At 29.5% G+C, this 14773-nt stretch overlaps 1 protein-coding gene across 2 annotated transcripts in view; it reads right to left on the reverse strand.

Moving 5' to 3' along the window:
• Positions 1-9132: 9132 nt before the first annotated feature.
• LOC129960096 (centaurin-gamma-1A-like) overlaps positions 9133-14773 on the reverse strand; it is a 102068-nt gene continuing 96427 nt past the window's right edge. For both annotated transcript variants that reach the window (XM_056073205.1, XM_056073206.1), the window contains exon 20: positions 9133-14767. In XM_056073205.1, the coding sequence (XP_055929180.1) occupies positions 14555-14767 (213 nt within the window). In that variant the 3' untranslated portion in view covers positions 9133-14554. The remainder of the gene's footprint in view (positions 14768-14773) is intronic.

A 14773-nucleotide genomic window follows, 5' to 3' on the forward strand; every position in this document is an offset into this window, starting at 1 on the left:
GGAATCCAGTCATGAAAATTGTAAAGTCTGTACATTTTTTAAAATGTAGATAATAACTTACGAACATTTCAGACATATAATCTTTTAGTGTTCATTATTACCTTTGAAATGATCATTTTAGTTTCCATATACGATGATAGATAGTGATAAAGCTGCAGACTCCTATTCTTTCTGCGACTGTATTCATCGAGAATCCCCAGTGATCGATTTTTTTTTAACCGATGGTATAACGTAGAAGTTTGAAGAAGGAGGTATAGGTTCAGGAATTGTCTTCTTCATCCGGCTCTGTTTCAATATTACGAGGTTCATCTCAAAATATATTTCACCCAACTTCAAAACGGGACGTTTACCTAACTAAGCTAAACCTAAAGCTTACTAAAGCTATTGTAGCTGCAACACAAAAAAACCAACATCTTGCTTTTCTTCCAGTCTTTCAAAATTTTCTCTGGGGGGGGGGACCTAATAGTAAGGTGAAACTAATGCACGATGAAACTCCAAAAAAATGCGCGATTATGAATACAGATTATTTTTCAATTGACTTTAAAGAAAGAATTGATAACAGTAAAATTTCACAACGTTTGTATATTAATAATATTGGTCACTTCTCTTAATTTATCCAACAAAAAAAAAGTGAATTCAAAGAAAGGTGAAAACCATCGACTGAAAAGTTTTTCCAAATGAAAAAGTGAATGAACAGTAAAAAGAAAAGCAATCAACTCTTTTCAACTCTCGCAGTTTACACCTCGAACCTAAAAGAGATTAATCATGGAAACATCTAACAAAATCATTTCATGCATCTAGATATTTTTAAGTCGTTATTTTTAGTACTCAGTTATTGTTTTCTGTCAGTTAATACCATCAAATAGTCCATGTTTCAATTTAGTCATAATAAGCAGAACTTGCTGTATCTATTACATAAATCAACAAGAGAGAGTTATTGGTAAACACAACACATCAAACAAAGATTAACACGCTGAATATAAAAATGGCATGCGTTTTTCATTATCACTTACAGAATTTCCTACTATATCACTCAAAAAATTTTAATGAAATCACATTGACAAGTTATTAATAACGAAACGTTTATTAATAACGAAAATCAAATAGTGAAATTTAAATGAGTTATGTAATGAACATTCTTTTATTTATCGGGTAAAATCGATGAAAGGATGCTATTAATAACAACGAACTACTTTAATGAACAAATAGTTAAAGATAGATGTGTCAGGAAAGAATGTTTGACCCGAAATTGAACGCAGCAGTTTGTAGGTTTATTTTAGTTATATTAACATCCCTTTCGAAGCAAGGACTGTTTGGGTAATTCTAATCCATGGTCAGATGACATCAAAAGCTCGTAAGAATTCACTTAAAGACGTGATTCGCATAGCAACGCAAATTTTAAACTATTTTTTTCTACCGCACGTGTGAGTCACGTGATGGCAGATGGTGAGTTTGCAGACAGGGTGGGTGACATGCATTGAAAAATAAATTCATGTCACGCATATGTTTCAGACGATTATAAGCGTGCACAGATAATTGGAATACTGGTTTACTTTATATATCAGCTTACTTTTTTTAAGCAACATAAGTAAGGGTTAATTTGGGACTGACCTCATAATTTTGAACCACACTCAGAGGGCGAAAACGAAACTTGAGTTGAAACTTCTCTTAAGGTTTCCGCACCAAGTTAGCGAGAGGATGTCTGAAATTTGGAGTCATATTTAATGTTCACTAGGCCCACATTTATGACAGCGGAATCACTTTAGTAGAATTCGGATTCTGAGCTTAGAATCTCCGACCAAGAAACTGAGATTTTACTTTTACACAGCTGGGGTTTCAATTAGAAAGCCGAAAGAATGGCGACAAGTAATAGAGGTGGCAAGCACTGGTAAACTAGCCGGGCTACCATCTTGCCCAACGGCAAATGGGTTTCTTGCACATAAGGTGGAATACGGACCCCTGGATATGCATGGGAGAGAGAAAATAACAAGAACATTATCAGACAATTTCTAAGCCTCTTTTATTAATTAAACTAACAAAATAGATTTATGTTACAAACACAATTAATTAGTTCGATCCTGATTACATCTCTATAGAAAGAATAAATCAGCAGCATGGCTCTTAACGCAAAAATTCTCTAGCTCGAAATATTGCAATTCATTTTATGGCAGAGTGGACTTTGGAGAACAATGGTCAAATTAAAAATTCTTTGCAGGTAATTTGTCATCTATAAGATTATTAAAGCCTGCAGTCAAATTCATTTTTGTGCTGGATATCGATGTCGAAAATAAAATTTTTGAATTCAAAGTCTTATCAATCTTATCTGCGTCAGAATATCTTCTAAAAACTTAGAGAGTATGCTGGCAGACATTTTCAGGAGATTTCCATTGAATGCGCTCAAGTATTAAAAATTCCAACCCGTGTATTCTTTTATCAAAAGGCTTGAAAACAATACATTTGTCAAAAATTCAATGAATGTTGGATACATTCTATCCCCGACAAAAGTGTGAGGGATAATTTGCCTGATTACAATAATAACTAGTATTTATTCCTGATAGCGCATCTGTATATTTAATTTATTTTAATTAATAATTCTATTTATGTTTGAAATAATTTTTGTAATGCTTGATTTTGCTCATTCACTAAGAATTTTCATTTTTCTGCTTCAAAGGATATAATAACCTGCTTATAATAAGGCGATTATCGAATGACAACATTAAAAAAAAATTAAGGCATTCTTTTTTCAAAGAGCTTGGAATCCATTTTTGAGATTATTTCTAATGACATTACTGACAAATAAACTTTATTCTTTTATGCATTGGAATAGTTTTAAATTTCTAATTATTTCTCTTCTAATTTTATTATTTTCTATTTTTTCATGTAGTTCAATATTTTGTTTGTTTGTAGTTTGTATATTCTGATGCAGCATTGTCCAGCTAATTTTTGTTTGCTCCCCTTATGTAAGGGATTCATTGCAATGTTCTAACGTGATTTTGAATTTTCAGTCTTTGATGTTAAATACTGTTCTTTCAAAACATAAAAGAAACATGTATAATTTTGCATTTTATTTTCAGTTAGAGCAAAAATTCTCAAAATAGTAATAATAAAAATTTATTTAAGATTCATTCATAAAAACTGTATTTATAATTTTTATTTCTTATTAAAATACAAACTGGTGATAAAATAATACGAACAGCCGGGAAACAAGAGAAAAGCTTTGTTAATAAGGGGCTTGAACACCCCTTGACTTGATTACAGATTGTATGCGACATCCGATGAATGCACAGAAGTCATGAACAGCATTCAATGGAATATGAAGCTATTCTTCCTAGAAAGCAGTCACTAATTCCGAAAGCATAGTTTTTGTAGGAAATCAAGCACAGAGTTATGACTCCAAATATCCCCACAAATGTTCAATTCGGGAAACTGAAAAGCCCAAGTAAGATCTCCTATTTACTCCTCATGCTCTTCAAACCATTTTTAGACGATTTTAGCAGTGTGGATGGAAGTGTTGTCGTCTTGATAAAGTGGGAATTCTGGACATAAAGTGAAAAATGAAGTGTGGAGAAAAGGATGCACCTAATCACCCAAAATATCGATATAGTGAGTAGTTGCAGCCTTCCCATGCAGAGTAACAAACGATCCAAGACCACGCCAATATATCGCATTCCATACCGTAAGGGAGGGAGCCACTTCCATGATTCACAGTCAACAAGAGGCAGTCAGAGGAAAATGCTTTTCTGGGCATTCTCCAAACATAAACGAGTCGTGTCCAGTTGTCTGTAATGTGGTGAAGGAATGATTCATTAGACCAGATGATTTGTTGCCATTGTTATGGAATCCATTTCTGTGTGTTTTATGTCACTGGCGTTGTTGAAAAGCATGACGTTATATGACCATTAGTTTACGAATTATATTTCTTTCATACACGTTCAAAGCATAAAATTCCCTCTGGAAAGATTTTGCTGAAAGAGCTATCCGGAGATGACTGTTTAGCAAGCAATCTTTATCTCAGATGTTATCTGAGATAAAGATTGTTTGCGATTTCGGACCATTATGGATTCGGAGCACCAACATTCTCTTATCCCTCTCAGTAAGCTCCTTTTTCTATCCCCTGTTGTGCTCCGTTGATGCCGCTTTATCGCCTGTGTTGTCATAACGATTGATACAGTACTCCTTGCACGCCCCAAATAATTGGCTTTTCTATCGCTGAGCAACCAGCTCACCCTATTCTGACAATCATATCTTTTTTACCGACAATCATATCTTTTGACAGCTTAGTCATTATTGAGTTTTTCAGAGAGTACAGTAGCAACACCTATGACTAATGTTGAGAGACTGATACCTTAACTTTCATAATCACTAGGTAGCAGGCTCGAATGCAAAATGACATGCGCGTTTTGCTTCTTTGAAATGGGCCATCCCTTTTTCACAGTTGTCAGTATTATTTTGTCGCCCATCTGTATATATAGTACGTGTATACTGTAATTAGTAATATGAACAAAAATAAGGAGATTTTTAGGATAAGAAAAGATTGACCGACACCAGACAATATTCTGGATAAAAATATTTTCCTCTTATTGATAAAAATTAATTGTATTATTGTACCATGTAGCTTTCACTTAAATTTACCTTATTTCTGACTATTTGTATGAAATTTTTAAGCATTGATCATATAAGATCAGCTGTTGTTGGGTACGTAGTATAAACGTCGGGTAAACAGTATATGTATATAGTAGATGTTCGGAGGTTAATACGCACCCAAATAAACACTTTTTAAAACATATATAATATTTTTGAAAAATATTCTTATACAATTAATAAATATTTTAAATACAGTTAATATACAAGAAATCCGCTTATAGTATGCTTCTTCATTTTCAATTAAAATATCATTCACATCAAATGACATTTAAATTTCACGGCTCCTACAAAGAATTATATTTAGTTCCAAATGATTTTAAAAACCACCGAAAGCTAATTTTTTTTCCATAAGTTGTTAAGGATTTTTAAAAAATGATGCAAAATTTAACTAAACTTTGCGAGTGTCAATTCCAAGGTAAATCAATAAAATTGTTTAAAATATCTGTAATATTTTCATTCAACAAGGATAGAAATATTAAATATAAAATAATCGGTTCTATGCGTGAAAATATAGTTTTTAATTCAGGAAAATAAATGATTCAATTAACTATTACGAAATCTTCACTAAAACCTTTATGCTCTATAATATTTGTGAGATTTTGAAGAAAGTCTGATTGATATTTTGAATTTCGATGGGGCATAAATTATTTACGCATTTCCTTTTTATATGTATATATATTACAGTTCGTTTTAAGAATCCAAGATTATCACCTTTACATAATTTTACCTCACAAAGGGCTCATATGCAGTGAGAAGATGAAAGCATTCCCAAATTTCTTTGTTAGACCTGCATTTTGATCCCGTTAAATATGTTTTCTTATAGTCTTTTTATTTGTTTTGAACGGCAACATTTTAGTTTAATTCGTAGCAAGTGTATTTATTTTTCATATTGCTGATACAATTTTCTCAATTTATGACTATATATATATATATATATATATATATATATATATATATATATATATATATATATATATATATATATATATATATATATATATATATATATATATATATATATATATATATATATATATATATAATAGTGTAAACATAATTTTGTAGATGCGTGGCTCAACAGAAGACAAATTTTGAATGAACTTCACTTTATTTTACTACGGGAAGCATAATTTGTACAAGAGGAAAAGCGATAAGACGACGTATCTGTCTACACCGCGACGCAAGAACAAAGTGAAAGTAATTTTTCCCCAGAGTGATTTTACTTCTTCAAAGGATATCTTTGAAAGGAATGCGTGGGTATTAGGGATATATATTCCTTCGCTCGGAGAGTGAAAAATGCACAAGCCATCAATTTTTTTACAGCACGTGTTAGAAATAAATGAAATAACGAAGTGAGCAGGAAATAAGAGAAAATTTTAGAATAAAGTAACGTGAACTTATTTAAGATAAAAATTAGAAAATAATTAGGATTTAAATTTAGAAATATCCTTATATTATATCCCTTCTTTTGAATTTGTAGGTTGTTAATCCTTTGTGGACGAGTATTTACAAATAAACGCAGAAGTCTTTTGTAAATTACCGACTTTCATTCGCGAAGAATTCATAATTATAGATTTTTCATTCTTTAATTAATGGTTCAGTTGAATTTGTAGTGTTTCCATGTAGCAAGAATTATCTTTGGTTATTTGAGATTAAAATTTCTTTCATTTTTAACGAAAGAAAGTATAACAACAGATTTTGTCAGTGGGTAAGAAATAAATAAACATTAGGCATTAAAGACTATTATTAAATAAACAAAGTTCAGAAAATATTACAAAATATTTTATCACCATAACAAAGCAACTATTAAATACCTGGATTTTCTTTGCTAACAAAATAAAAGTCAAATGCTAATGTGCAGTCTAATTACTAACAAAGCAGCCTAAGGTGAACCGACAATAATAGATTTAAAAAATTCATGAACTCAATAATTTTTTTTAAAAAATAGCATCATTCATCTCTTTGTAATATGAAACATTTATCAAGAAAGACCGTCCAATTCTGATGATTCTTTTCCCCTTCAATTTCGACAGCTTTTATAACTTTTAAGCAGAAACTTTATGTTCATTTTTCAACATTAATGATAAAATTTAAAAGAATCGATATCTTGAATGCAACCACAGCTCACTTTTAAATAGACTTTTATGAAATTTATGTTCCCACTTCTACTAATTTCAAAGTCACTTAAAATCAAGGCGTAACTTTTTTTTTTACTTCTGTCATAGTATCTAAAATGGTTCAGTTTTTCAGTAAACATTGTTTCATTTTAATTTATCAAGCACCGGAAAACTTCAGAAGTAGATTTCTTACTATATAAAGCTAATATTGATATACGATTATCCTTAAACGACAATAAAAGATGCAATGAATGACATTATGAAACGGAAATGAAAGTATAACCAGTTTACGACTTTTCGACATAACTGTCTTTCGTGTTGAGGTATTTGTCTCAAAAGAAGATCAGTTTAGAAATCTAGGTCTCACAGAACGAAGTCGGACACGAGTAAAGATGCAGTCGCACGGCATAACTGAGATCATTACCAGAATCAAGCTTCTGATCGTCAAGGACTCTCTCGATCAGTCCAAACAGATGAAAATCTGAGGACCCCGTGTCCGAGCTTAAACTTCCCAAACCGAATCTGAAATTTTGCAATTATGAGGAAAAACTTTTCCCCGAAAATAGCCTGGACATGGAATTCTCACATTTTCATCTGTTTGGAGCCTCGAAGAAATTCCTTGGCGTTATGAAATTGCATCTGACTAAGACCAGAAGGTGATGATGACCTCAAACGGGCCGTACGACAGCGTCCTTACTCAAGGTCAATGGCGTTTTATGAGACCTAGATTTTCAAATTAATCCACTACTGGGACAAATCTCTCATCATGAATGGCAGTTATGCTGAAAAGTAGAACATTGGCAATACTTTCATTTCGTTTCATATTATCTTTCATTGCATTTTTTATTATTGTGTTCAAAATGACGCGCGCTACTTATTGATACACTTCAATAGATTTTCAAAATAGTGCCTTTTATTGTTTGTGTTATGCACTGTATGAACAAAAAAAATCTAAAAATTAACAAAATGAATTAGAAAATACGTTGTATTAAAAATGATCTAGAAAAATTAACATAAACATTCCTCATTTGGAAGTTCGAGTGAATCGATTATCCAGTACACATAAATGCAGGATTTAGATTTACATCAACAGGAAATGTAAACTGTATATTGCTGAATTAAAAAAAAAAAAAATCCTTAACTGAATGCGTAAGAAAGTTACTCTTTGACCTTCAAAAAAAAAATATTGCACACACATACATGAAAAATTTCAGATCATAAAAAAACAAGGTATACATCCTTTAAAAATATTTTTTTCAATCAAGTTTTAATAAGTTTATACACGCTTTCACAACCAAAAGAAGCTAATATTCGAAGATGTGAAAGACATAAAATATTTACATTGTACGATTACTAATTCTTTGTTTCAACAAACAACTGAGATGATTAAGCAATCACTCACAACTGCAACTCTTAGTAATAGGTTCAACTAAACATGCTGACCTACTCAAACAGGGTGTCTCAGCAACAGGTTTAGAAACTTCTGGGAAGGGTAGGATGCATCTGCACACAAATGCTTTCAAGACACGGTAGACGGCGCTGCAAGTGCATTCCCAAGTGTTTCATCGGAGATTCTTCATTTCAACATCCCATAGCAAAATTTAATGTTAATAAGCAACGATATAATTGCTGTCAACATTAAGCAGAAATAGATCACCAATTAAAGTTGTGAAAAACACCTGCACCTTCAATTCAAAGCGTGCAGATACTTATATATGTGGTGCGTTTTATATAGAGATTATAAAAGCCATCTTGCAAGGAAAGATTCGTACTACATATATTTCTTGCCCAAAGAAATGTGAATGTCAAATTATTTTCTTTTAATTAAAAAAATAATAAATTATTGATCGAAATATCCAAATACATATGTGGATAGTTCTACATATGAACTGAGTAAATTGGATCTAGATTATGAAGATGCTAACATCAGCTGTGACATAATTAGTTATGATCACTCTCTATTCACGAAGACTACTGTGAGGTCATTTTTCCACTATGATTATTGAATTTTGTTAAAGAATGCTGAAATGAAGAATCTTTGAAGCACTGCTCGGGGATCCCGCGTACATGCATTGCCATCTACCGTGTCCGGAAAGCATTTTCAGCTAAGCGTTACTATATGGTTCCGAATCGTCTAGGTGTATCCTACCTCTCCTAGAAGTTTGTAACTCTGGAGCTGAGACACCCTGCATATAGTACCTAATTAAATTTATAATAAAAAGAAATTACAGAATAAAGAAATAAACATGATTCCAAGTATGATTTGTCATAGCATTCTAGTTTTAATTATCTCGAAGTTATAATACGATAACAAAATAAAATAAAATTTTGGGTAAAAAAATCTTTTTACACAGAATGAGAAGCAAACACATAAGGAAAGAATTTTTTTTATTATATCTTCTTAGATTACATACTTTTCTCAGAGTACCATCTGAAGGCAATGCATCTTTCCCTACTGTAAATTCATGAATGAAGCAGTCTTCGGATACAATAATTTACGCTTTGCCATTACACTTTCTAATTTCTTCAGGAAAATACATATGCAATGTACAGAAATACCTTATATAAATCTCTTGCATCAGTAACAATGTTTCAGAATAAATTTGACAATAAAAGCCAACATAATATATGCTACACTATATATCTTTAAATTTGGTTAGAGAAATCTAAATTTAAGAAAGGCGAATTTTAGCTTGCTCACAACTTCATAGGAAATTTCCGAAGTAAAAGAAAATTACAGAATTTATCAAAGTATATTATGAAACTATTCAACAAAACAGTCTGACTCTGCTTTTTTAAGTTCAGAATATCAATAAAACAAAATATATCAAATAATAATATGGTCACACATAGAAAATGGCTCCGTCTTAATGAATAAATATGGAAACATCTTCCGGGGAACATGCAACAAATAGATAAATTAAAAATTCTAAAACTTTCTTAAATAAGATTCAAATTTGACAGTAACAGGAATATATTTAAATATTCTTCACACATTTAAAAATTCTTAACAATACTTTTTCAGTACGAAGAATTACAAATAATTTGCACCAATCTCAGTTTTAGATCATAAATACACTGTACTGTACTTATAATTTTTTCAATAAATGTTTTCTTTCATAGCCCAATACTTGCCTGCACTTTGCACTCATATGCTTAGAAAACAGGAAAAACAAACTAAAAGGCAAAAACTTTTTTCTAAAAGATAAGTCTACACTATTAGAAATCGGTATAAAAGTATTTCTGAAAGTAATATGGATAATATTATATGCTGAATCTACATTATCACAATTTCAATTAGAAAGCAAAATCAATCGCCTTAACTACTACAGTGAAGAATAGAAGTTTCGGTGAAAATTTCTAAGCATACTAAAAAGACAGTATTTTATCTAAATTACATTTTTCAATCAAAAAATTTCTATCCTGACATTTTTCTAAATTCAAAACATAAATTCACAAACAGTACTAAAATTCATATTTTCGAGATAAAACTAGATTAAATAATTGCACTTGAGTTGGGTTTCAAAAAGCAAATGATAATATATGTAAGTGTAACTTTTAAATAGCTAAAACAATTGATGTCAATAAATCATTTATGGAAATTTTAGCATGGCAAATAAATAACCAAGCTCAAAATGGTTTGACATTTCCCTTCAATGAGTAATTAATAGTAGGATAATATATTTACATGATTGTCTTTAGAACCTGAACCCGTTATACGGTAGAATTAAACTCATGAGCTAAACAAACAATTTTATAGTAAAATTTGACCGTTTGAAAAATTCGGATATTTTAATAATAAAAAAAAAATTACTTCCAAAATTCGAAAACACATAAAAACTATAAATTTATTTAACTTTTACAGTTCACAAGTTACTTCATTATGAAATGTTTATTTCATAGTGCAAAAAGAATTTTGAAACTATAACTCCAGGAAATTAATCAATGTAATTATTTTAATCCATCACTAAATATATAAATAAGATTATATAATATAATTTTTAGATCAACTTATGCAGAGTTAAAACGTATAGAGCTAAACATAAGATTCATTCCTCCTTTGCCAGCACTAGAAAACAATACTGCAGCTAAATAGCTATTCCTGGCATTCAATTATACTAAAACAGTGAAGTATTCCAATTGCAACATTTTCATGAACAAATACTTTACAGCTGAAATTTCTGATTAATTAAAATAATCGTGGATGTGCTTAACAATTCAGACCTAGAATACCTGTGTAATTATGAATTAACACAACCCATAAAATTCTGATATAAATACACTATTAAATAATTAAAATTCATTAGAAAAAAGTTTCACAATCTTTGTTTTCGGGAAAGCTGCCATATAAGTACACAACCAATTTCAATGACTATACAGGAATTAATTAATATTTATGCATGTAGCTTTTATAATTTATTTAATTTGCTAGTAGAATAAAAAGGACTTCGCATCAGGCAGTGGTATCACAGATACTGATATGGAAGATCCTTGGAAATTTTTAACATTTTAATTATTTTCAATTTTCATATTCACACAACTATTAGCAATACTTAACAAAATTAATAATATCATAAAAGTATTATATTGAATTCAATACGTAAAATTACCTTTTAAAACTTAAAGGAAAATTGCAAAAATTTTATATTAAATGCAAACACAACTTCTGCATGTGTGTATATTAAGCAGCCAGTAACTGTCTAAAATTAATCGATTCACACAGAAGTTCAGACCAAATACAACATTTGATCTCGAAATCAGGAAAATCATATTTTGACAGATCTTACCCATTCATAATTTTTAGGAAATGCAGAAAAATTTATTCATGACATTCAAATTATTACTGCATTACTTGATTTTACTAAAACCACAAATGTAAAAAATGAACGAACTATTCTATGCAAAAACTCATTAGAATGGAAAATGAAAATTGATAACAACTTTTTCAACCAAATCATAAGAAAATGGCAAAACTATTAAAACAAGATCATCTAACTAGAGTATATATTTGCAACAATTTTAAAAATAAATAGTTTAAAAATTTATAAGAGTATCAAGTTATTTTCTTGAAATTATATAATGAGTCAGAGTGATTATATAATTTTAGAAATCTGTCAGGTTAAAAATTTGTTATTAAAATATTTGATATATTATAGTGCCCAGTCAAACTCATAATGATCACTTAATAATGAAAATTCACAATTTTTTTTAAAAAACTTAAATGAGTGGAGCTATGTAAATACACTGAATAATGTAACTAGTTAACTCTAAAATGCTTTTTATTATTTAAGCAAATATATCACTAACTATTCAAATACACTCATTTAATTTTTGTAAATAATGCAAGCTTCTAATGTTTTGGCACAGATTAATAGTAAAAGAGTATCAATGAAGCCTAATAAGAAAATAAGCATCTCATAAATTTCGATGACAGATTAAATTCACACATGCAGCATGCACAACTAAAACTGTAAGGTGTGTTGCTATTAACTTCCAATATACTATTTTTCATTAAAAAAGAAAACTATATCCACTTGGGATACCAAATATTTTATTTATATGACATTTTAAAGTGCTGAATAACAAAAATCACAATTTGAAATCTGTAATAAATAGAATTTAAAACGAATGAAAAGTTCCCCAGATATATGAATATATTTAATAAATAGCAGTGATAGGGTAAGCTAAGCACATTATTAGATGGTACACGCTGAGGTGCATACCTTTTAAAGCTATTAATACTGTGTTACACGAGTGCACTTTGGTATTCTTGAGTCTTTAAAACATGAGTATTAAACCATATCACTAATATTATTGCAACATAAACATGAAAGCTATTTCATACAAAATAACTTAATGTTTATTTAAATGACCAAGCAACAGCATTCAGGAAAAGATATTATACACTGCATACATATGTGATAAATACAGGTTATCAAATTCATTTTACAAAAGTCATTGCTTTTTTAAAAATTTGCCTAACTAAAGGCAATAGTAACATGATCATGTTTATAAAAGTAACAAGCCCATACTACGCATAAACAAATAATAAATTAATGCAATAGATTTAAAAAATTTCCAAGGGACCAAACAAAGACAATATATGAAACATTATTTAAAATAATTCAATTCACTAATTTAATGAAAACTACTTTATTTCATTTAAAATGAAATCTTAAAATTAAATAACGCTTATTTGTATATTAAAGTATAAAATATAAGACTAACAGAACAGATGTAATAATATAAAAGAGTACTTATACTTTATATGATACTTCTACTTTAAAAAAAATTAATAATTTTAAACTTAAACTATTTATTGCATATATTAACACACGTTAATATTTTACAAGAATCTGAAGACAGTTTATGACACAATTATATAATGAAATAGGTTGGCAATTATACTAATGCTCAAATGCTGCAAAACATTTGAGAATTATATAAAACAATAATTTTATTAAAGAAACATTTCAATCATGCTCATTAATTGTTTGTGTCATAGTCAAATGATTTCTTAGGTTTTAAAATTAAAATAACCATCTTACATAAAAATTAAAACATCTACAGTTAAAATTTTAAAAAACATTTCTTTATAATTATTTTTTCTAAAATTATTAATTAATATTAAGCAAGTATATCCTTTAAAAATTCTTCCTACAAATATTATATGAAAGAAAAAAAAAGCAAATGAGAGAGAATTCCCCCATTCTTAATTAAATATGAATATATATTTCTACAGCTAAATTTACTTTCATAGCAATTTTTTAAAAAATTCAAATGTATTTTTCAGACAAGTATGCAGTGTAAAATAAATTAACAGATATCAATTACATGAATGCCACAAAATTCAAGGAAAATTTCGAATATAGAAAAGACAGGAATGGAAAAAACCATACAATGAGATATAAAGGCATAAGATTCCCCCCTTCTTTCTGCAAGGCAGATATGTAATAACTCAGTTATTAACTATATATCATACATAAATATATGTATATATACATATATTTAAAACAGTTTTAAAATATACACAATACACATTAAATAACATTTTCTGTACAAGTTCATGTATATATACATAATAGAATTAAGGTTTTGACTAAAAATATACATAAATGATGATGATAAATAATGATGCTGGAATTGATCAGTTTGAATGACTTACAAAAACATAACACATTTCAGATGTGCAAAGTTTTATAATGGAACACTTCATAAATGCAACATTGAGGCCAAATCCCAAACTGAGTATCTTTGCTTTGTCAATATTTAAAGCATAGTTCCTATTAACATAATGCACATATTTGATTTTCTATATTATGAATATGAGTATGGATTTATCAGTCACAAATAGAATTACTCTCTCAACAGGAAGTTGACAACTTCCATAGTTTTCCCCTCCATTTTAAGAGTTAAATATTAATCTATTTCTAAACTCTTTAAATTTTTAAAGACAGTATACAGTAATAACTTTTTTAGAAAATTGTAATAAGCAGAGGAAGAAAGTCAAATACGAAAAGACCATGTGTATCAAATTTAAGGGAACAGTGTATTAAGGATAATCATATCCCTTGTGGAAATTTAACAACAAAATATTGCAGACTATTTTTCCATAAACACTCTATAAAAAATTTAGCTCATTTCCAAATAGAGCATTTTCCATACTTCTGTCACATTTTCCAAGAGTTGCTAGCTTCATCTATACAATTTTGGCTTAGAGAATGTGGTCAGACCTACAATGAACGAATAAAATGATAATGATGATGCAATAAATCACAGATGCTGATGTCTCACTATATAATGCTGGCAGGCAGTTTATCGAATACCTCTGTTGACTTTTTGGATAAGCTACCTCGTCTACGAGGAAGGGTAGAGGTAGGTGCAGGATTTGAATCTGGGCAACCACTATGGACAAGCAAATCATGGACTTCTTGAAATCCGCCATTTTTTGCATATGAAAGAGCAGTTCTACCATCAGAATCCACAGTTTTTACATTAGCATGATTCTAAAT

This window comes from Argiope bruennichi, chromosome X2 (assembly GCF_947563725.1).
Source record: "Argiope bruennichi chromosome X2, qqArgBrue1.1, whole genome shotgun sequence".
NCBI lineage: Eukaryota > Metazoa > Arthropoda > Arachnida > Araneae > Araneidae > Argiope > Argiope bruennichi.